Source organism: Elaeis guineensis, chromosome 3 (genome assembly GCF_000442705.2).
Source record: "Elaeis guineensis isolate ETL-2024a chromosome 3, EG11, whole genome shotgun sequence".
NCBI classification, from domain to species: Eukaryota; Viridiplantae; Streptophyta; class Magnoliopsida; order Arecales; family Arecaceae; genus Elaeis; species Elaeis guineensis.
The window spans coordinates 102,264,394-102,287,975 of record NC_025995.2 but is presented as its reverse complement, the minus strand read 5'-3'; the positions used below and the strand labels follow the sequence as shown (position 1 = coordinate 102,287,975).

General features: G+C 38.1%; 2 protein-coding genes across 2 annotated transcripts; one reads left to right on the top strand and one right to left on the bottom strand.

Annotated features, from left to right (window-relative positions):
* The first annotated feature begins 860 nt into the window (after positions 1-860).
* LOC105041358 (pentatricopeptide repeat-containing protein At4g33990) lies at positions 861-3,840 on the top strand. Its single transcript, XM_010918300.4, has one exon. It carries the CDS (start codon positions 1,082-1,084, stop codon positions 3,401-3,403), a length of 2,322 nt encoding a protein of 773 aa, XP_010916602.1. The 5' UTR covers positions 861-1,081; the 3' UTR covers positions 3,404-3,840.
* Positions 3,841-21,397: 17,557 nt separating this feature from the next.
* Positions 21,398-23,312, bottom strand: LOC105041359 (uncharacterized). Its single transcript, XM_010918301.4, has one exon. It carries the CDS (start codon positions 23,220-23,222, stop codon positions 22,017-22,019), a length of 1,206 nt encoding a protein of 401 aa, XP_010916603.1. The 5' UTR covers positions 23,223-23,312; the 3' UTR covers positions 21,398-22,016.
* Between the last annotated feature and the right edge of the window lie 270 nt (positions 23,313-23,582).

Genomic DNA, 23,582 nt, shown 5'->3' with positions numbered 1-23,582 from the left:
TACAGACTCATGATGGAGCAGTGAAGAAATTGGATGAGGTCCGATGCATACCTAATTTTAGGAATAATCTAATTTCACTAAACAGACTGGATTCAAGTAGCTACAAATGGAGAGATGAGGATGGAATCATGAAGGTTTTGCACGGTAGTAGGGTTATATGAAGGAGAAGAGGTATTGAGAACATTATCTTTTGGCAGAGATCTCAGCATAAGGTGAAGCTTCAGGAGTCAATGGGAGCTCAGAGCGAGGTAGAGCTTTAGGTACAGATGGATTAGTTACGAGATGAGAGACTCGCGAGGATGACAGATGATATCGTAGGGTGAAGTTTCTATTATCGCAGAAGGCTATTCCAAACAGATTTCAGATCAGACAGATCACAGCATATGATGGAGATGGAATTGAGCGGTCTGATTCGACTCTCATGTTTACCTATCTATAAGCAGTCAGGTATATGCCCCAGGGCATGAGAGTGAGATCATTCAGAAGCTCTCAATATTATGTGGAGGCCGAATGTTGAGTCGAGGCGGAGATAATTGAGTTTTGGTACCTCGAATTTGACCCATAGCAGTTCAAGAATGGCTTCCCGTATGTTATTCTCTGCTGTGGGCTTTTTCTTCTTGAACTGTTGTGGATCGAATTCGAAGTACCAAAACTCAATAGATTATGTGGATATATAAGGATAATGAACTCTGAATGGTCTGCTGTTCAGCAACTGAGTTTTAGCCTTTGTTCCGTGTCTTTTTGTTTTCCTCTCCCTCTTTTCTGGATGGTCGTATGTTTTCTTATAGTTTTTATTTTATTTTTTCTGTCCTCACTTATTTCAATCGAATGGGAGGTTTGGATTTAAATTGCATCACATACGCTGCGTAGGTTATACGTTAGTTATATTTATAAAAAATAGGAACATGCTTTAGGATTATTAAAATCTGCCAGTTATGCAGGGTGGTGTAGTTGCGTGTAATTCGCTTGGTGCTCGCTTCAATCCTCGCTCGCGTTAGCGCCACCCGCCTCCGCTCTCCCTTCCCGCGCCAAAACCCTCCACCATGCGCATGCGAAGCTCGGCCTCCTCCTCCCGGAGCCCATGGATTTCAACCGCCTCTTTCTTACCTGCCCCTCCCTCCGCCTTGCCCGCCCCCTCCACTCCCTTTTCATCGTCTCCGGCCGCACCGGAGACCTCCTCCTCTCCACCAAGCTCCTCAACCTCTACTCTCGCCTCGGCGACCTCCCTTCCTCCATCCTCGTCTTCGAGCATTCGCCCTCGAAGAACATTGTCTCATGGAACTCCATGATCTCCTCCTACGTCCACCACGGCCTCTTCTCCCTGGCGGTCGGCTGCTTCCACCGCCTCCTGGCCACCCCGGGCATCCGCCCGGATGCCTTTACCTTGCCAGTCACCTTGAAGGCTTGCCAGGATCTGGATGAAGCGAAAAAGATGCATTCGTTGGTTTTCAAATTGGGCTTCGTTTGGAACGTTTTCGTGTCTGCCTCGCTGATTAATGTCTACTCGCGATTCGGGTCAGTGGGTGATGCGGAGAAGGCGTTTGGAGAAATGCCTTATAGAGATCTGGGTTCATGGAACGCCATGGTTTCCGGGTTTTGTTTGAATGGGAAGGCGGTGGAGGCGGTCAGGGTGTTTGAGGAAATGGTCAGGGAAGAAGTGGGTATGGATAAGGTCACCGTTTCGAGCATTGTTCCAGTATGTGGACAGTTGGAGAATCTTTTGATGGGGATGTCGATACATGTTCATGTGATTAAACGTGGGTTGAATTCCGATATTTTTGTATCAAACGCTCTGATCGATATGTATGGCAAACTGGGTTGTTTGGATGAAGCAAGGCAAGTATTTGATCGAATGGAAGAGAAAGATTTGATCACTTGGAATTCTATTATAGCTGGTTACGAGCAAGCTGGTAACCCAAGCATGGCTCTCAAGTTGTTTGATATGATGAAAGAACATGGCATTGAGCCAGACGTACTGACTCTTGTTAGCCTAGCTTCTGCAGTCGCTCAACTTGGTGATGATCGAAGGGACCGATTGGTGCATTGTTATGTCATGAAAAGGGGATGGGATGTTGATGACGTTATTGTCGGCAATGCCATGGTTGATATGTATGCAAAATTGACCAAGATCAAGGCTGCTCAGAAAGTGTTCAATAGGATGCCTGCTAAGGATGTCATTTCTTGGAATACTTTGATCACAGGTTATTCTCAGAATGGACTTGCCAATGAGGCAATTGAGACTTATGAGTATATGGAGAAGTATGAGGGTGTGGCACCCAGTCAAGGAACACTGGTTAGCGTGCTACCTGCATGCTCGCATGTTGGAGCTTTGCAGCAAGGGATGATAATCCATGGGCGATCGATCCATATTGGGTTGGAGATGGATGTATTTGTGGCTACTTGTCTTATAGACATGTATGCCAAGTGTGGGAGGTTGCAGGATGCGATGCTTTTATTTGAGCAAGTCCCCAAAAGGAGCACCGGTCCTTGGAATGCTATCATAGCTGGTCATGGAGTTCATGGTCATGGCGACAAGGTGCTCAGGCTTTTTTCAGATATGCAACAAGAGGGGGTTAAACCAGACCATGTCACCTTTGTTTCATTGTTAGCTGCATGTAGCCATGCTGGATTAGTTGATCAAGGCCGACAATGTTTTCAAATAATGCAGAAGACTTATGGTATTGAACCCGCTACAAAGCATTATGCATGCATGGTAGATTTGCTTGGTCGAGCTGGGCAACTGGATGCTGCCTATGAATTTATTAAAAGCATGCCACTTGAGCCTGATTCTGGTGTGTGGGGTGCTTTTCTTGGTGCTTGTAGGATTCATGGAAATGTTGAAATGGGTGCATTGGTTTCAAACTACCTATTTGAAATTGATCCAGAGAATGTTGGGTACTATGTTTTGTTGTCGAATATGTATGCCAAGGTTGGGAAATGGGATGGAGTTGATGAAGTGAGATCTTTGGTTAGGCGTAGACATTTACAGAAAACTCCTGGATGGAGTTCAATCGAAGTGGACAAGAAGGTGCATGTATTTTTCACAGGGAACCAGACTCATCCTCTATATGAAAAGATCCACGAAGAGCTAGGAATTTTGCAAGCCAAAATGAAGAGCCTCGGTTATGTTCCTGACTACAGCTTTGTGCTTCAAGATGTGGAAGAAGATGAAAAAGAACATATTTTAACAAGTCATAGTGAGAGATTGGCTATAGCATTTGGTATCATAAGCACATTGCCTAAAACTCCGATTCAAATCTATAAAAACTTGCGTGTTTGTGGTGATTGCCATAATGCCACTAAGTTCATATCAAGGATTACTGACAGAGAGATCATCGTGAGAGATTCTAATCGCTTCCATCATTTCAAAGATGGGAGTTGTTCTTGTGGAGATTACTGGTGACCCTGATATTATTCCCTTTTTATATGATTTCCATATGAGGTGAGATGTTAACAGCTTACCTCCATGGGTAATTGAAGCAAAGAAGTTGCACAATCTGTTACATGAATTAACAATTGTTTCAGCTTCCACCAAGGCATCAAAATCTCTCTTCAGGTGAATTTCCATTTGCTTTCAGGCTTTGACTTGGCCAGGAAAATAAAAAATCAGGGAGGAGATGCCAACCAAGCAAGGTGGAGTTGAGGTTAAGGCAATAATGATAGCAACTAAAAGCACATTTGATGAAGTTTATATCAACTCTCTAAATTCTTTATGGTCTGACTGTAGCATTGAAAGTTCCTTGATTAGGAAATTCATATGTAATTCTTTCTAGATGGTATTTATGTTGATTGTAATATCTTGATTTTTATGTTGTTATCAAATGCAAAATTCTTATCGCATTCCATGTCCACGTGATACATTTGCTCAGGTCAGATGTTACGTTAGCCCAACACCATAAGCCGGATTACTTTTGTCAGTTTTCTCGTGACTTCAAATTCAACTCTTCAAAGTTTTGGGGTGAATTATGTTTCTGATTCTTAAATTATATCAATTTTTTTTAAATAATTTTTAAATTATAAAAATTTAAATTTTAATTCTTAAATTTTTTGAACCATTTTAATATTGCTCTTCATTCGTTTCCGATGATTTTTTCGCACCGAAAATTCTATATGACAATCACTGGTACTTACGTGGCTCTGTTCATTTGAACAAGTGGCAGCAGCTAACTAGAATCGATTTTTTTTTTCGTTCTTCTTCTTCTCTCTACCCTCGCTCTCCCCCCCCCCACCAGCCCGTCCCTCCGGCCCCCACTCTAACACCCCTCCGGCACCCGGAGCTTCTGCCCCACCCCAGTGCACCCCCGCTTGCTCTAATGCCGGTGGGTTGTGCATTGGCACCCCTCCGATCCCGCCCTCACCCCCATGTGCCCCCACGGTTGAAGATGGAGGCCCGAGGGGGTGCCGGTGGGAATCGCGGGCGCGCACAGAGCCAGAGTGGAGGCTGAGGGTGGAGAATTGATCGTCGGTGTACTTCAGGACCTCTAGATCAATCGCCCCTGTTCTGTACTGCTACCTAGAATCGATTTTTTTTTCGTTCTTCTTCTTCTCTCTACTCTCGCTCTCCCCCCCCCCACCAGCCCGTCCCTCAGGCCCCCCTTCCGACACCCCTCCGGCACCCGGAGCTTCTGCCCCACCCCAGTGCACCCCCGCTTGCTCTAGTGCCAGTGGGTTGTGCATTGGCACCCCTCCGATCCCGCCCTCACCCCCGTGTGCCCCCACGGTTGAAGATGGAGGCCCGAGGGGGTGGTGGTGGGAACCGCGGGCGCGCACAGAGCCAGAGTGGAGGTCGAGGGTGGAGAATTGATCGTCGGTGTACTCCAGGACCACCAAATCAATCGTCCCTGTTCCGTCGCTCCAAGCCTCCCATCATGTTGAGCCTGGAGGGGGGCAAAACCCACCGACGGTAATTGGGGGTGGGGTGGGGGGGCGATGCACAACCCACTGATGCCTGAAGGGGGTGGCGGTGGGAACTGCAGAGGCACACAGGGGTGGAGCGGGGTGAGGTGGGGCCAGGGGGCACCATTGCACAACCCATCGGTGTCAGGGCAGGCAAGGGTGCGATCGGAGAGAGTGCGGTAGGGCGGGCGCGAGGGGGTGTTGCGCCATGGGGGGCGAGGTGTGATCGGAAGAGTTAGTCGGAAGAAAGGAAAAGACTCCTTACAGGAGTCTTCTTCATTTTTTTTTGGTGCTTTATGATTCATGCGGTGGGCCGGTCCAGTTTAATTATCTACGGAAGCACAGATTCAGAACGAAAAAAATAAATCGACAGGAGAAAGTCATCGAAAGGATAATATTAAAATGGTTCAAAAAATTTAAAAATTTAAATTCAAATTTTTATAATTTAAAAATTATTTAAAAAATTTAATATAATTTAAAAATTATGGATATAATTTATTCAAAATTCTGTAATGATAATCTGCAGAAGTTTCGCTGGCTCATATTTTCATAATTCAGTTTTTTTTTTTCCTCCATTTGTTGTTAACCCATTAGAGCTCTCACTTTTGCAACTTCCAAGGCATGGAAGAGGGGAGGCAGGGTAAATGGCGGGGGCACGTTTGGTTTACAATGTAGTCTAGGTACAACGACTCGGATCTATGTGACAGATCTACTGCTGCACCATCTCACGGAGTCTTTTATCAAAATAATTTAAAAAAAAATATTTATAAAAATAATATAATTTTTAATTTACTTACAAAACTGATACAAATTTTATAAAATATCATTTCAAATAATATTTTATATTGTCCACGGCATCATCCCCTTTTCCACGTGGACGATGAAAAAAATATTAAACTCGCTATTTCAAATGTTATTTTTGAAAACGTCATTTGAAATTAATTATTTATTTTTAAAAAAAATAAAAAAAATAAAAAAATAAAAATTATAATTTTAATTTTTTTAAAAAATAAAAATTTTAATTTTAATTCAAATAAAAAACATCATTTCAAATAATTTTCTCCATTTCAAATTAATTTTTTTTAAAAAATATCTCAAAAAAATATCTTAAAAAATTAAAAAAATAACAAATATCATAAAAAAATAAAAAAAATAAAAATTATAATTTTAAATTTTAAAAAAATAAAAATTTTAATTTTAATTTAAATAAAAAATATCATTTCAAATTACTTTTTTCATTTCAAATTTATTTTTTATATTCCAAACAAAGGAAACAAATACCTAAAAAAAATACCATAAAAATAGAAAAAAAAGGCTAAAAATGAAAAAAAAATTAAAATTAAAATTTTAAATTATAAAAAAAATAAAAATTTTAATTTGAATTCAAAAAAATAAAAAAAAATCATAAAAAAAGTGAAAAATATAGAAAAACATGAAAAAAATAAAAATTATAAATATAAATTTTTTAAAAAAATAAAAATTTTAACTTTAATTCAAATAAAAACTATCATTTCAAATTACTATCCTCATTTTAAATTAATTTTTTATTAAAAAATTTCATAAAAATAACTCAAAAAATAAAAAAAATTTAAAAATATCATGAAAAAAAGAGAAAAAATAAAAAAAAATAAAATTTGAAATTTGAAAACACCATTTGAAAAGGCGTTTTCAAAAACACCATTTGGATCGGCGTTTTCAAAAATGTCATTCCTTTTGGCATTTTTGTTGCTTAAGATCTAAAAAAAAACTCCCTCTTCTCCAGCATCTTCCTTCTTCTCTTTGGCAGCACGGTGGCACGGCGGCGAGCTCCGACGGCGGCAAGCTCCCTCTTCTCTCTTTCCTCTTCCTCTCTCTCTTTCCCTCTTCTCTCCCTCTTTTTCATTGGCCCGCCGGCGACAGCGGACCGGCGATAGACCCGCACACCCCCCATGTCGTTGGCTCGTCGGTGGGCCGACGGCGGCCGCCCCGCCCCTCCCCTTCCTTTGGCCGGCCACCCCGCCCCTCCCCTTTTCTTGGCCGACCGCCCTGCCCCATCCCCACCCGCGGTGGCCCCTCCCCAGCGATGGCCCTATGGCGGTCGACCGACGGTGGCCCTGCGGCAGTCCCCCGACAGCGGCCACGTGGGGGCCCGCACGGCCCGGCACAGCCCAACGATGGGCCCCAAGCGACCCGACGGCGGCCCCACACGGCCCTGCGGCGGTCGACCGACGACACTGCGGTGCCCTCCTATTTTGGTCTTTTTATTTTTTATTTTTATCTTATTATTTTTTATTTTTATCTAATTAGATTCGAATTTATTTTAAAATTCGATTCGATCCTAATTTAATAATTTTAAAATATATTATATTTTATGAAACCGTAGACCCATCAGTTGATAAATGTAGGATATTCTACAGTATCCATATAAAATATATATTTGATTATATATTTTTATACGGATACTGTAAAATATATATATTGGTCAATTGATTGTCCAGTTTGGACAGTTTGGAAATTGTATTTAATTCTGTAGGTAATTACATTATTCGAACGATATGCAGAGGGTTTGAGAAAAATTTTGGATAGTATTTTTCTTTAGTTCTTCTCATATATTTTCAGCTGTATGGAGAGAACCAAGAAGAAATGCTGTCAAAATTTTTTTCGATCCCTATTGCGTATCGTTTGATTCATGTAATTAATTTATAGAATTAATACAATTTTTGAATGGCATAGGACCTATTTGTACCTATTTGTTGATGATATGATGTATTTATCATGTAAATCTTTTGAAACGATAAAATAATTATCAATATTAATTTTTTTTATTTTGATTTTGTCATAGATTTCTCAGAGAAAATGATCAGTACTGAGGTTCGTGAACTATTATATTATAATGGCATGATACAGAATGACGAAACTGGTATGCAGTACAGTCACTCTGTAAATCGGATGATTAATGTATCTTCATCATTATCTCGTCAAAAATTATTGGATCATTTATACAGCAGTATTCCTATAGACAAAGAGAAATATGAAATAAAATTGAAATGGAGATCTCCTAATCTGTCAGGACAGTTAATGCAGAGTAAGAATATCTTAGTTCCAATTGATGACGATGAAGATGTCAAAAAAATACTGAGCTTTCCTTTGAAATATTCAGAATATTAATTTTTAGAATTATATATTGAAAAGAAAGATGTACCGAGCTTTGGATACTATAGTCAGCTTTTAACCCAAGCGGACAATATTGTTGGACTTTCCTTGCCTTTCGTAACTCATATGGTGCAAACCGACAGTGTTGAGGCTATATTTGCAGAATAATATTCTACTACTGCTGGTCCTAGTTGTCTAATTATTCAAAGTCCTATGGTGACTTCTCCTATGTCTTCTGCTATAGTGACTTTTTCTTTGGTAGAAGTAGTGGTAAGTGTGAGAGACGACACTCATATAGGGAACGATGATTGGGTAGGTGGTGGAATAAATTCTGATAACCTAGACTTTGAGTCAGATAAAAGTGGAGATGAAGATGATTGGATGGATGAGGATAGTAGCAGTCGAGATGATGATGGTGAAGATGAGGATGATGATGAAGATGTTCAGCCTAATATTAATATGGGAGAACCTCAACCTCATTTGCACGAACTTTCATAATTTTTTAATGATATAAATTTAGATGATGGTGGTTGTGTTAGTGCTGGTCGAAAACCGAACTTTGACTATCAGTTTTGGGACTCCTCGATGACTGAATTTTCTAAAGGTCTAATGTTTGAGAGTAAAGATTATGTAAGGAGAGCTGTTGATCTTTATCACATTATGAAGCATCGGACATATAATGTAGTTCAGTCGCATTCAAAGTTGTGATCCGTACGATACACATCATCAGATAATGATCAAAATTATAAATGGAGGCTTCGTGCTGCATTGTTGAAAAAATATGGATATTTTTAAATCACAAAATATAAGGGTCCTCACACTTGTTTGTTTATGGGGTTGAGTCAAGACCACAAACATATCAGTGGAAGGATATTGGCACACTAGTCCGACATATTATTCAGAAAGATCCCGGTGTTAGAGTTGAAGCTATTGTGGCAACCGTTAATGATCAATTTCAATATACAATATCATACAGGAAAGCATAGTATGGAAAGCAGAAGGCATTGGTTAATATTTATGAAAATGAGAGCCGTCTTATGCTAAATTATCCTATTATATGGCTGCACTTCAACATATAAATTTCGGTACAGTTGTTTCATAAAATTTTTTTCAAACTACAAATTCCAATATCTGGGTTTTAAATTATATTTTCTGGGCTTTCAAACCATCCATTCAGAATTTTAGGCACTACTGTCCTGTAATCAGCATTGATGGCACGCACTTGTATGTAAAGTTTAAAAATAAGATGTTAATTGCAATAGGAATTGATGTAGAGAATGTGATATTTCTATTAGCATATGCAATTGTAGATGAGGAGATGACTGCAAGTTGGAGTTGATTTTTTTTCCAGCTCAGAACATATATCATCAAAGATAGAAATAGAATATGCTTAATTTCTGACAGACATCCAGATATATTAAATGTCATCGTAGATGAGTCTATTGGATAGAGTCTGCCATGTGGCTATCATCGATACTGCTTAAGATATATCTGTAGTAATTTCAACACTCATTTTAAAAATATACAACTGAAAAGAACAGTATGGCAAGCAGGAAGTACTCATCAAGTTCATAAGTTTAACTTTATTATGGGTAGGATCAAAACAGTGAATGAAGAGGCTTGAAACTGGTTGTCTGAGTTAAAAAAAGAGAAGTGGACATTGACACATGATGACGGCCTGCGCTATGGTGTCTTAACTATAAATTTGTTGAAGATTTTTAATAGTATTTTATGAAGAGCTAGAAATGTGCCAATTACAGCTTGTGTTCAAATGACATTTTACCATCTTGTGAAATACTTTAATACGAGGCATGCCCAAGCCTTGAGATATGTACAGGAGAATCCAAATAATCTTTTTACTCCTCATATTGTAATTAAGATTGCTGAAGATCAAGTTAAAGCTAACCAGTACTGAGTAACAGCATTCAACCTTCAAAGAGGCATATATGAAGTGCTTACGAAGAGAGCAAGTGCAGGATTATGAGGTACAAAAAATTCTCATACTGTTATTTTAACTGAAAGAAAATGTTCTTGTGAAAAGTGGAGTATGTACAAATATCTATGTTCACACATTTTAGCTGTGTCAAGAAATTGCTATACATTTTAGTGGATTTATGGATGATGCATATACAATTACAGCATATATGAATGCTTGGAGTGACGAGTTTAATCCATTACCATATGAAGATTATTGGATGTATACACATGTTAGAAAATATATCCCAAAAGCCAATCGTCAACCTGTTGACGGTTGAACAACCTTGTATTGTAATTGATTTGTTAATAAATTTTTGATATTTTCATCATAAGTTTTCATCTTCTAATGAACTCCGTTGTTGTGATGAAATCTTTAGGACTATTTATGTTCGATAAAGAGAAGATTTTTCTATTAGTCCTTAAAATTGTTCACGACCAAATGATAGGCTGTTAATAAGGACGACAGCTTTTATCGAGCATAGATCGTTGTAGGCCATATGGGTTGGTTGTCCTCTTAACCAAGGAGTGTGGAGATACTGATATGGCATACAGATGAGATGTAAGGGTATATCATCATTAAACGTGACCAACTCCAGAGCATTCTACTGTCGAGAATGTCTCTGATGGGATATAGGTATAAGTGTCTCTTAGACCTGAGATCATCTCAGTGACTTGCAAGCAACTCATTGTGCTTTGGTACTGGACTAACTGAATTTCTAATTCAGTGATGAAAGGCTTCTGGGCACAGTCAAATACTTGCGAAGTCAGACTGTGATCAAGATGGGATTGACCACTCCAAGAGTTGGAGAAGAATGAGTCGCTGTATTTTAATTTAGCAAAATCTTGGCCAAGATAATCCATCATATGGATTTGATATTTTGAAATACAATGTAGACAACCTAATCAGAGTTAATAGTTGAACTCTAAGGTGTCCTATGAGCATTTTGGTCAAGAGGATGAATTATATGAAAAGTATATCCGCATGGATTCTAAGGATGTTGTTCTACACATTCGACCTATTCGGCCATCGGATACCATTGCTAGATGGTCACTTCGATTGATACAAAAATTTATTTCTGTGCTATCGATTTAGGTTTAGACCTATGAGATCACACATATTAGAGTTTACGATCTGATCGGATGGTTGATCAACGATTAAGAATCGTTCTAGGGTTAAACGATCAATACGATTGATATTTAACCTAGTGTAAGTGTTGCAGGAGGATCAATTAGCAATTCGATTGCTAATTGGCTTAATTTGATTAAGCCAATGGACTGAGATTAAATCTAATTGAATATGATTTAATTAGATTTAGTTTGGGCTTGATTAGATCAAGTCTAATTGGTTTATTGGATAAACCAAGTGCAAGAAAAAACTAGTCCTAGTTCAATTACGACTTGGATCAACTTAATTTCTAATTTGATTAAAAAATTAAATCAAATTTTAATCAAATTTAATCTGATTAAATTAGATTTTTAATTGGGTTAAGATCTATTTTAATTGGGTTGATTTGGTTTTGGTTTGATTTGGTTTGAGAAATCAAATTTGAACAAGTCATAGATTGAATCCTAGTAAGGCTGGGATTCTATCTTACGCCACCTTAGCCCCCCACGCTCACTCTCTCTTATTTTATGCGATAAAACCTTCTCTCTTAGATCTTCATGCATGCCCAAAGCTTTTCACTCTTTCTCTCTTACATGGAACGTGGTTGTGGACCAAGTCAAAGTAGGAATTAGTTTGGATTTCAAATTTTATGAGGTAGAATTTTAGGAAATCAAAACTCTTTCCTTTTGGCACTGATTTTACCCAAATTTTTTTGAGATTTTTATGACTTTTATGGCACATGTTGTGCACCCTTTGCTGGTGGTCCATGGCAGAAAAAGAAAGAGGGGGCGCCCATGAGTTGGGCACCCCTTGTCTTGCCCTGTTTGGATTTTCCTTGACTAAGTATTTGACCTAGATAAGGATTCTTCATATCTCTTTATTTAAGATGAATTTTTTCTTAAAATTTTTATAGATTATAGAGCATTGAGAGACCTTTGGGGTGTGTGAAAATTAGGGAGAAAGAGTATTGGAGCGTGGATATATAATAGATACAAAATTATGTGTCTGGGTTAGAGCAAAGAGAAGAAGAAGATGGTCTTCTTCTAGGGTTGCTGAGTTCACCTCTTTCCTTCCTCCATTTGTGAGTTTTCTGAGAGTGTCTCACATTTAAAAATTCTTCTCCTACTTCTCATCTTTGAAAGAGTCTAAATCAAGAAGAAGGAAGTATCTAATCGACCATCGAAGAAGGATCAGCATAGTACTAGCATACTGTGCTGATTTCCTGGATCAGAACTTCTGATCGTGATTTGTGGGCTCGTGTGGATGACTCCTAGAGGCTGAATATGTGTGTGGCTCACAACATCATCCTCAAGTCCGGATCAGCAAAGTTAGAACGTCTAACTTGCAAGGTAATAGATCTGATCACTATATTTTACATACATTAGATGTAGTATAGAAACATGTTGATATGATCAACATGTAGTTCTTGCTCTTTATATTTTAATTTTTGATTTAATATCATGTAATAATCATGTAATAGGATCTTAGATCTAGAGATTCTCTAATTTTATAAGATAAATTTTGATTTATTTTAGTCTTCTGCTGCCTGATCTTGAAAAAGTTTCAAGATCTAACCTTGAAACCCTAGATCTGGTTCCTTCAACACGTATGTTCAAATGTATTCCTAATCATCATCGTTTGAGATCCAAACAGAAAGACAGATCAAAGTCAACAAGACTGCAAAATGAAATGGATGATAGGCAAACAAGAAGTAAAAATCACTGTGACATTTGTAAAGAACAGGGTCATGATCGTCGCTGCTGTCCTAGGATACTTCAACATACTTCAACTTCAAGCAGTGAAAGAAATTAAAGACTCCAAAGATGTATTTTTAATATTATTTTATGTATTTATGTGGGATGTTTTATGTATTTATGTGAGATTGTAATTTTAATGTTGCTTTCTATCCGAGGATGAACTGTATTGTGTATTTAAGTTGTATTATATGATAATATTATGTTTAAAATATATTTTTCATAAAATGAATGGCTATCATATTTTTCATGCTCTAACATACTTGGGATAATATCATTATTTTAGATTCATTAGCATGCTATGGCTTACGATCCACGGTATCCAGGCCCTCGAGACACGAGTATTTTTACATTGTAGGAGCACCATCGGTCACAGACTATTTTAGATGACGGCGTAAGCATTCCAATTCTACTCTTATTATTAATATTTTTTTAAAATTATATACATCATCTAATTATTATATCTTATTGCAGGAGCCCAGACATCTTAGATTATGACGATCCGATGCTGACTTTTGGAGGACAGAGGATATCCTACTTAGAGTGGTGGATTATTTACGATATCTTGGATTCTATGGAGTGTATCGGATTGATCGCATACAGATGGACGTTGGTCTTATTACTGTCTTACTTGAGAGATGGCGTCCAGAGACACTCACATTTTATCTTTCATTCGGTGAGACGACCATCACATTACAGGATATCTGCATTCTTATCGGACTATCGGTTGATGGCGATCCAGTTACCAGAGTTGATCCCATGCTTACCATTTCGGAGTGATAAACTTTATGCTTGCGATTGTTAGGATTTGAGCCCGACGTTCAGTTTTTCGATCATTCACGACTCAGGATAGAGTATTTGGATGATCGTTATCGATATTTTCATATTGGAGATGATGCACAGAGGAGATGGTGCAGCAGTATGTCAGGGGTCAGGTGCTGCGATTACTAGGTGGTGTTCTATTACCTGATACTTCATCAAACAAGATAAAGTTGATGTTTTTGCCATTATTGGAGGATTTAGAGTTTGTTCGTAGGCTCAGTTGGGGCAGTGCAGTACTAGCTTACATGTACAGGACTATGTGCCGGGGTTCTTACGCTGACCAAAGCGTGATTGATGGTTATCTTATATTACTACAGGTATATGAATTAAAAATTTAATATTATAGTTTTGATTTGATATATCATGTATAATTTTTTTTTTAAAATTTGCAGATTTGGGTATGGAAGAAGATGCCGACTATTAGTTCATTACGGTGACAGTTGCTCGAGATGCCACCAGAGCAGCATGACCCTGATATTCCATTCAGACTAGACAGACCATTGGGATATAGGTATAAAAATATTGCTTCGTTTACTTGAAATTTAGTACTATTTTAAATTCAAAAAAAATTATTTAACATGAGTAAACTGTCAAGCAGATGGAACATTGCATTCAACGTTCATCATGTATCAACGAGAGTGGCACGGATTTATAGGTGCCAGCTGGATACATTAGTTGATTCACATAGATGGATAAATTTTATTTATTTACAAATATTTTTTTATAGTTTTCATAATCTATTCAAATTTTAGCTTACTAATTTTTTTTATTTTAACTCTATCAGTTTTTGTGGGAGCCATATACACATAAGATATTGGCTATATTGCCGTAGATATGTACAGTTGGACATGATATATGGACTGCTAGGGTGCCACTTATTTGTTTTGATGTGGTAGAGTGGCATCTTTCTAATCGTATCCTGCAGCAGTTTGGTCAGATTCAGGACATCTCAGAGCAGTTTGATACCGCCAGGGACTTCATCGTATTGATTGACGAAGGAGAGCTCGTATTGACTGACGTATCAGACATGCAGAGTACATCGATATTTGGGATGCACGTCGAGATCACATTGTTCATGGTGATCCCATTTTGAGAGGCCGTTCATATATCGAGGACTACATAGCTTAGTTTTTTAATATTACAGTGCGAGTCATTGGACAGCCTCGGTATGCAGTTTCCGAATACGAGGATGAGAGTTCTGCTGTGCGTCTTTTGGTAAGACTATGAAAATTATATTTTATATCAATATCTTTACTTCTAATAATTAAGATTGAAAATTAATTTATGTTGTTTGTGTTATATTTTTATTTTATATTTTACAGTATATTGCTAATTTTATTTTTATTATGTAGACTAATTCTATATCGGGTCATGTGTTGGACGCTCGTCGTGCTTTATCTACGACTGATGAGAACGAACGGATTCGGATACTACGTGAGATAGAGGGAACAAGTTTCGAAATATTGGTGGTGATTGGTGTTGACCCATATAGCTATGCGTCTTGGTATGGAGCAGCCGATGCATCAAATATGAGATATACACCGTCATCATATGTTTCACATTTGCCATCACCGCATATTCCGCAGATATCATCACTAGATGCTGCACAGATGCCACCACCTTTTGATCCACAGATGGCAGCACCTTCTTCTTCCTACATCTCCCAGATGACATCATCGGATACCAGTTGGCCACATGAGTATGACACTTTCTTTTCAGGCCCATCCGTGTATCCAGATAAGAGGGTCGAGGGGGTCGCTCAATCCATAGATGATCTGACTGCATCAGTTATTTTTGAGCAGCATGACCAGCAGACCTCCACTGATATAGGAGAGGAGCCATCACAGCAGATACAGGAGCAGAAGCAGCCACTGAGGATCTTCCTGAGAAGGTCCAAGCGACCACGGATACCACGACGTCTTTGTGGGACTTAGAATTTTTTAGATTTATACTTAATATTTTTGAAACTTTTATTATACTATTTTATGTATATTTGATATTTTTATTTTATTTTATATTATTAATTATTAATTTTATTTTATATTATTTAATTTTAAGTGATCGAATATTATGCTTTGTGGATATGGATGCACATACTCTCATGTGTCTCAGAACATTATGGGAGAAAAAGTTATGCTAAAAGGACTATAGAAATTATAACGCAAATAATAATAATATATAGGATAATTTAATTATATTTTTTTAAATATCTAAAAATAAGCTAAATCAGACAAATCGGTGGGGAACCATCAAAGTTCAAGCTGATTTTTCGATAAATGAGATGAATCGGATCGCACTAGTACATCTCGATTTGGTACGGACACAACAGCTACGTACGGTACAGTATGGACTAGTATAGATCGGTAAGCTTCCGATACATTATGGTGCTTTTACCAACTGCTCAGTGCGATACGGTTTGGGCTGCTGTAAGCCGGTACGGTGATGATACGGATTGATTTTTTATTTTTTTTCTTTTTTAAAATTTATTTGAATTAAAATTAAATTTTTATTTCATTTCTTCTTTTTTAATTAAAATTTATTTTAATTAAATAAAAAAATTATTTTTTAAAGTTTAGAATTATAATTTTATTTTTTCTAATTTTTTTTTATTTTTTATTTTTTTCTATTTTTAAAATTTAACATTTATGTTCAATTTTTATTTTTTTCTCATTTTTTCCCTTTTTTCACTTTTTTATGGCATTTTTTATTTTTTTATTTTTTGAATTTAAATTTAAATTTTTATTTTTTTATAATTTAAAATTTTAATTTTAATTTTTTTTCCATTTTTATCTTTTTTTCTATTTTTATGGCATTTTTTTAGGTATTTTTTTTCCTTTATTTGGATTATTTTTTAAAAAAAATTAATTTAAAATGGGGAAAGTAATTTGAAATGATATTTTTTATTTGAATTAAAATTAAAATTTTATTTTTTAAATTTAAAATTATAATTTTTATTTTTTTTCTAATTTTTTTTCTTTTTTATGATATTTTTTATTTTTTTTAATTTTTTAAGATATTTTTTTGGCATATTTTTTTATATTTTTTAAAAATTTAAAATTATAATTTTTATTTTTTTTCTCATTTTTTTATTTTTATTTTTTTATAGCATTTTTTTATTTTTTAAATTTTTTAAGATATTTTTTAGAATATTTTTTAAAAAAATTAATTTGAAATGGAGAAAGTAATTTGAAATGATATTTTTTATTTGAATTAAAATTAAAATTTTTATTTTTTTAATTTCAAAATTATAATTTTTATTTTTTATGATTCATAGAAATTAATTTTAAAAGGAAATTGTAATTTGAAATGATGATTTTTATTTGAATTAAAATTAAAATTTTTATTTTTTAAAAATTTAGAATTATAATTTTTATTTTATTTTTTTCTCTTTTTTTTTGCTGTTTTTTATTTTTTTTACACTAATTTTTTTAGATATTTTTTAAAAATAAATTTGAAATGGGGAAGTAATTTGAAATGATGTTTTTTATTTTAGTTAAAATTAAAATTTTTATTTTTTAAAAAATTTAAAATTATAATTTTTATTTTTTTATTTTTTTTTATTTTTTTTAAAAAATAAATAATTAAATTGTCATTTGAAATGGTGTTTTTGAAAATGCCATTTCAAATGGTGTTTTCAAAATCATCATTTGAAATGATGAGTTTATTTTTTTTTTTTCATCGTCCATATGGAAAAGGGATGGTAATGTGAACACTATAAAATATCATTTGGAATGATGTTTTATAAAATTTATATTAGTTTGATAAATAAATTAAAAATTATATTATTTTTATAAATAAATTTTTTTTAAATTATTTTGGTAAAGGACTCATCTCAGACTTCAAACGTATTTTGTTGGAGTTTGTGTCCTGCAACGAGCATTATTGCATCGAAGCTTGAAGCTTTTATGGAGCTAGGTTTTTTGGTCCTACTAAGTTTTACTCTTTTAGTGATCAGAGTACAAAGTTAAAAAAAAAAAAATCATTTGCTGGGACAGCATACTTGTGAGGATTTTTTCACTGAAAATTTTTTTAGATAGTATTTGAATATCTAAATTTTATTTTAAAATAAAAATATAATTTTTTAAAAAATAATTATTTTTTTTATTTTAGACTCTTATTTGACTGAAAATCTAGTATTTCAATCTTTATTTTAATATAATTAATACAGTATTATTTCTATGTCTAGATGGTGCTCATTAAAAATCTAGAATAAGCAATTCTACGATGGAGGATTGCCTGAAATTAAGGAGGATTAACCGAAATTACTAAATCATGATGTCCCACCACTATTCTTTTATCTGTTTGAAGAAATAAGATGGAATAAGCACTTATTCTATCCAGAATTTGGATATTCAAAAACTATCTTAAAGTTCTACTTTTCGTTTCAGAATTTCGCCAGAGTGTGAAATTTGGTTGAGGCATGGAGCATCTAATGGTCTTGCTACTCCATATTATTTTTTTTAAAAAAAGGAATGCATTTATTTTTCCAAAGCACCATAGTTTGGGTCCTCTGCTCTTTCTAGGAATGCTTTTTTTTTAAAAAAAAAGATAAAATGGAACGTGTCACGGAAGAAAATTTGTTTTGGAACACTAAAATACTTGACCTTAAGTAATGTTTGTCTCTCCCGCTTGATCACACCAGCCATTTTTTCCCCATACTGTGCTGTCTAGGAACTTTAGCGTAACAAATAGTGCATTCATTCACCATTTCCGGAGCATAAAATACCTCTGCTTGATAAACTACATTTATTGCCTTACATACACTGGGCTTGGTATCAAGTTCAAGTATCGTACTCTTCCTATACTGCTCCTGAATATTCAAGCAGTCTCTCAGAAATAACCCATCATTTGTTTTGAATTTTACAAAACAAATGAAGAATATTGTATGTGCTTGGCGATCATTAGAATTGTTTTTATTATGAATGAATTTGGATCGCTATAATGATCATTCAAGAATCCTTAAACTTGTGCATTCTGTACAAAAGAATATTCTTTTCTTGCAAAATCAAGATTAAATAGATATTTTATACAAAACCCACAAGACTAATTAAAATCACCCATGCAAAAACAACCAAATAGATAAATAAAATTGACATATTATTGCAAAAATACAATAAAATGATTTTGGGGGATTTTTTTAATTTTTACATTTTCGCTGTCTCGAAGGAAAAATTAAATGTGGAAACAAGCAATGTTATTCCACCTTGCCGGTCCATGTTTATGGTCGGCTTCGTGGAATTCGTGATAGAAAAAGAAGAACAAATCTCAGAAGGTCCATTCCTTCAATTATGCATGCGTGGTGAGACGGTCCCAGTCATGAACAATATTGCAGTATAGAAACAGTCCAAGGGGAGACTTTCGGTCCTCCGTCCGGGACCTCCCATGGCCACATTGTGCCAAACTCAAGACATCCCCCACGGATTTTTATCAAACACCTGAGTCAGTTTCTGAAAAGCCTTTTTGTCTTTGCTTCGGACGCAGCGTCTCATGAATAACTTGGCTTTCGAAAGCATGTTAGTTGTTGGAAGATGGGGAATGGTGACATGGGCTTGGTTTGAGTTATTAATGTTGCTGTCTTGGAACCCTGGAGCACCCAAATCAAATAAGACTCCAGCTTCATAAATCCATGAATTGTTGGGTCCATGATCCAGAGAATTTCCTAGAATCGTTGGAAGGTTTGTATTTGAGACAAATTACTTTAACATCACTGTGTCTTTCCTTCCTTTTTTTTGTTTGACAGAGGGAGGGGAAGAGAGTTGCACAGCCAAAAAGGAAAAAAAAAAATCTAGCATTAAAATTTTTACATAAAACATAGCATCTCCCCCTTTTGATTGCCTTTTTATTTTTTTTAAATCTTTATATATATATATATATATATATATATATATTTTGAGAATATACTTTTTGCTCTGAATGCTCTCTCTATCTTAAAATTTAGAAACAGTTTTAGTTGGAGCTGATCCATCTAAACTGGTCCAATCACAAATCAATTCGAAAAAGGACACCCTATCTCTTTTTTTCCTTCACTTTTTTTCTTTCTTCATATTTGACTTTATTCATTTGTATTAGTCTATCAATTTGATGATGGATCTGATATAATTAATAATTTTAAAAAAAAATTAACTTAATTTAATTATATCATATTTGGCTTTTCAAATGAGATGAGAATTGAGAAAGTATTTTGGATCACGGTGATACCATAAATTCGCCTCATGCACTTTCAGAGGTTGGTTTATGCTTTGGAAGAAGTAAACAAGCTCGTTATAGATTAGTCAATGTATGAGAAGGAGAAAACCGTACCCTCCAAAGACTACTTTATGTTTGAACGATGATAAGTTGCCAGTTGCCACATCCATCATTGCTTAATAAGTATTCAGCCTTTTTTTTTTACCAAAAAAAAAATATTCAGACTTTGAATTCAAGTCATTATCAAATCAAGCTATGTACCAAAATACGTGACAAACCACGTTTACATCAACGCTCGCATGATATTTCTGGCCAACTTGCACGTGTGGGCCCATCAATGAATGGCTGTTGATGCAGCATGCCGCCACGTGGACGGACGGATGATTTGGGGAGTCGTGGGGCTGCACGTGAGGGGCGCGAGCATCGATGGTCCGTTGTGGTTTGATATTAATGTCTCGTTGGAATTATTTGTCCGTGACCAAGGCGGCAAGTGACCGTTGGTTGTACGTACGATGTTGCCGTTGGCCCGCGCGCGGGGGAACGGCACCGACTGCACGGCCTCGCATTTATTATCCTCTCGTCGTCCCTCCCATTGGCCTTGTTCCATGGAGACATGATAGGTGATGGGATGGGAGAAAAGGTGGAGCCTTTGGGAAAATACTTTGGATTCCTCCTGCTTCCATGGAGGATTTCAACTGACTGAATTAAGGCGTGCATGCATCGATGACGTGGGGTTATCCGTGTGTTGCACCAAGAGGGAATCTAAGTATTTCATTAGGATGGGAAGCAGTTTTACAAACCCATGAGCATCTGTAGGTGGAGAATCAATAGGTTAAAGACATATGCATCAATATATCTATTGATAATTTGTTAGCGATTAACTTGCTGTTTAATAAAAGCTTTTCATCTCATTTTGTCTTTTGTTTCCATCAAATCCTGGGACCTTCATCTCATCATTTTTCTACCCTAACACCATATATGCTACTATTGAGATATTGCTCATAGGTTTAGTTGTGTTCAAGTTCCCAACCCAAGAAGTTTCGTTTTACTGCACCATTTTCTTTCATTCTTTTTTTAGATAGCAGTAGTCAAAATAATCATAGCCAAGGCATCGATCGGGGACATTTCTTTAAAACCGAAATTATCAGATGGTAGTTGATCACATATCAAGCTCTGGAACAGAGGAGAGTTTGATCAGTAAAAACAAAGGTTACCAGCTTCAAGCAACCGGCCGGGAAGCACAAGTTCTTCAGCTAGCGGCCACTTCACTGACATTTCTTTTCTTTTTTTTTTGGCTCAAATTATTTTGTTCTACCAATTGACATGTACCTTTTCGTGGCTCAATTTCTCTTGAAGGCTGACGTGATTGCTGGTTTTAAAAATGGTTACATGAATTTGGAAGATGGATTCATCCACGTTTTTGCTTCTCATGTCGATCAAGACCTCCTCCATGTTATCAATGAGATGGACATGAAATGACAATATAAGGCTGTATGATGCACGCATCCACTGCAAATAAATTTAACCAAAACAATATAATTGTCAAAGAGAACCTTTATCCGCAAAGACCTTACATAAAATTATTTGTTGTTAGCTTCTAAATCTAGTTGTCGTATTTGATTATAAACTTCCAATAAAGCTGTTTCTCGTGAAAAATCCCGATAAAGCTAACTCCATTGCAAAAAAAGCACCCCGCTGGATGGAACAAGCACCCTGGGGAACAGAGCTGTCGCTGAGGAATCCGTATCAAAAGGGAAAACATTTACAGGGGCTTTTTTGAAACCCTCTCTTTTCAAAACCCTGAAACGCTTTCACCGCTAAAGAAGCTGGGAAACCCCTGTTTTGAAACCCTCTCTTTTCAAACCATCGCCCTCGCGTGTGCTTCCCACACCCAGCCAAGCCGCCTCACATCCATTTCAAACCAAAACCATACAAAACGAACGCTAAAAAGGCTATGCCTTGTACTCACATTAAAGTGAGTATACTCGTATTCTTTTTCTAGCCTCCTTTTTTGTGTATTTATATTTATACGCTTCTTTAAAGTACCACTACAACTAGGGCCTACGGCTACAAGGATTTCTTATCCGAAATAAGAGAAAGAAACTAAGAAAGGATAAAAAGAAATGGATCTGGTGACCGCTGTGCTAGAATCGGGAAACCGCCTCAGCGAGCTTGCCGAACTTGACGGCGATCTCCGGCGGGAGCTTTAAAGGCGGGCGCTGCAGCCGTCTATCCGGACGGAAGTCGAGGCCGAGCGCGTCGGTAATCTCCTCGGAGGTCCACCCGGCCCTGCGGAGCGAGTCGGAGCAGCGGTCCGCCTTAAGGAGGAGGGCGTCGAGAACCGCCTGGCTGTCGAGGACGACGGAGGCGGCGCCGTCGAGGAGGCCGGACGCCGTCACCTCGACCATCTCCGCTGCCTCTGACTCACCCCACCCGCCGTCGATCAGGACCGATTTGATCATGTCCAGGTAGGTACCGACCCATGCCGGAAGACTCCTGGCGGGGGCCCGGATCTCCAAGAAACGCTCCGGATCGGAGGTGGAGGAGGCGGAGGAGCTCCGGCGGCGGCGGTCGGAGGCGGCGGCGTCGCTCCAGAACTCGATCCAGCGGGGGGCCTTGCCGGCGATGGAGTCGAGGCTGCGGCGGGAGGCGGAGGGGGGGAGGGAAAGGCGAATGGGCTTGTCGGCGGCGACCGAGGCGGAGCGCTGGCGCCGGAGGAAGAGATCGGGAGGGGGGGAAGGGGAGTGGAAGGCGGATTCGCGGCGGAAGAAGTCGGCAAGGTCGAAGCCGCAGCAGGAGATGCGGGCCTCGTCGACGAGGAAGACGGGGTTTCCGGCGAGAGTGGGGTGGCAGGGGATGTAGCTGCGGCCGAAGAGGGGGATGAGGAGGGGGGCGCGGCGTAAGGCGGAGCGGGCGAGGCGGAGGGCGCGCTCGGGGTCGGCGGGGCGGGGGCCCCAGGAGCGGGGCCAGAAGGCGTGGCGGGCGATCTGGGTGGAGATGGCAGCGACAGGGAGATCAAGTGTGGCATGGAGGCGATGGCGGGAGCGCCAGTCCGGGAAGCCAGGGGCGGCGGGGAGGCCGAGGGAGAGGACGGCGCGGAGGTCTGGGGGGAAGGCGAAGCAGAACTCGGCCTCGGCGCGGGCGAACTCGGCGTCGGAGAGGCCAGGGTGGAGGGGGACGCCGGAGGAGCGGAGGTGGGAGATGAGGGCCTCGGCGAGGGGGGAGAAGGAGAGGAGACCGTTGCGGGAGGAGGAGGGGGCGGAGGCGGTGGCGGCGCGAGTGCAGAGACGGCGGAGGCCGGCGGTGTGGGCCGGGGTCAGGGCCGCCATCCGCCAGTCCACGTCGACCATGGCGGCGGCAGGAAACAGGGAGGAGAGAGACGGTCTGGTTTAATCCCCGGGGAGAGCAGGCTTGGAACTGTGCCTGTACATACATATACCAGGGGGAGGGGGGAAGCGCGTAGAAGATTGGGGGCCCCAGTCGAAGATCTTCTTAATCAGATTTTTTTTACAATAATACCCTTAAACGTTGGAAGAATGGAACTAGAGATGGCGATGGTATTTTGTTCGTTTATTAGACGATGGAGGGGTACTTTTGGATTGTTGACCCTTCTATTTTTTTTTTTTTTTTTGGAGCATTGCCGTTGTAACGGTCTGGAAACCGGGTCCCACGTCAGTTGGACGGTGGTGTTGAGGGGACTGCGAAAAAGG

Bases quoted from the DNA above. Each gene is read 5' to 3' on its own strand.
- LOC105041358 (XM_010918300.4), top strand. From the start codon at position 1,082: ATGGATTTCAACCGCCTCTTTCTTACCTGCCCCTCCCTCCGCCTTGCC.
- LOC105041359 (XM_010918301.4), bottom strand. From the start codon at position 23,222: ATGGTCGACGTGGACTGGCGGATGGCGGCCCTGACCCCGGCCCACACC.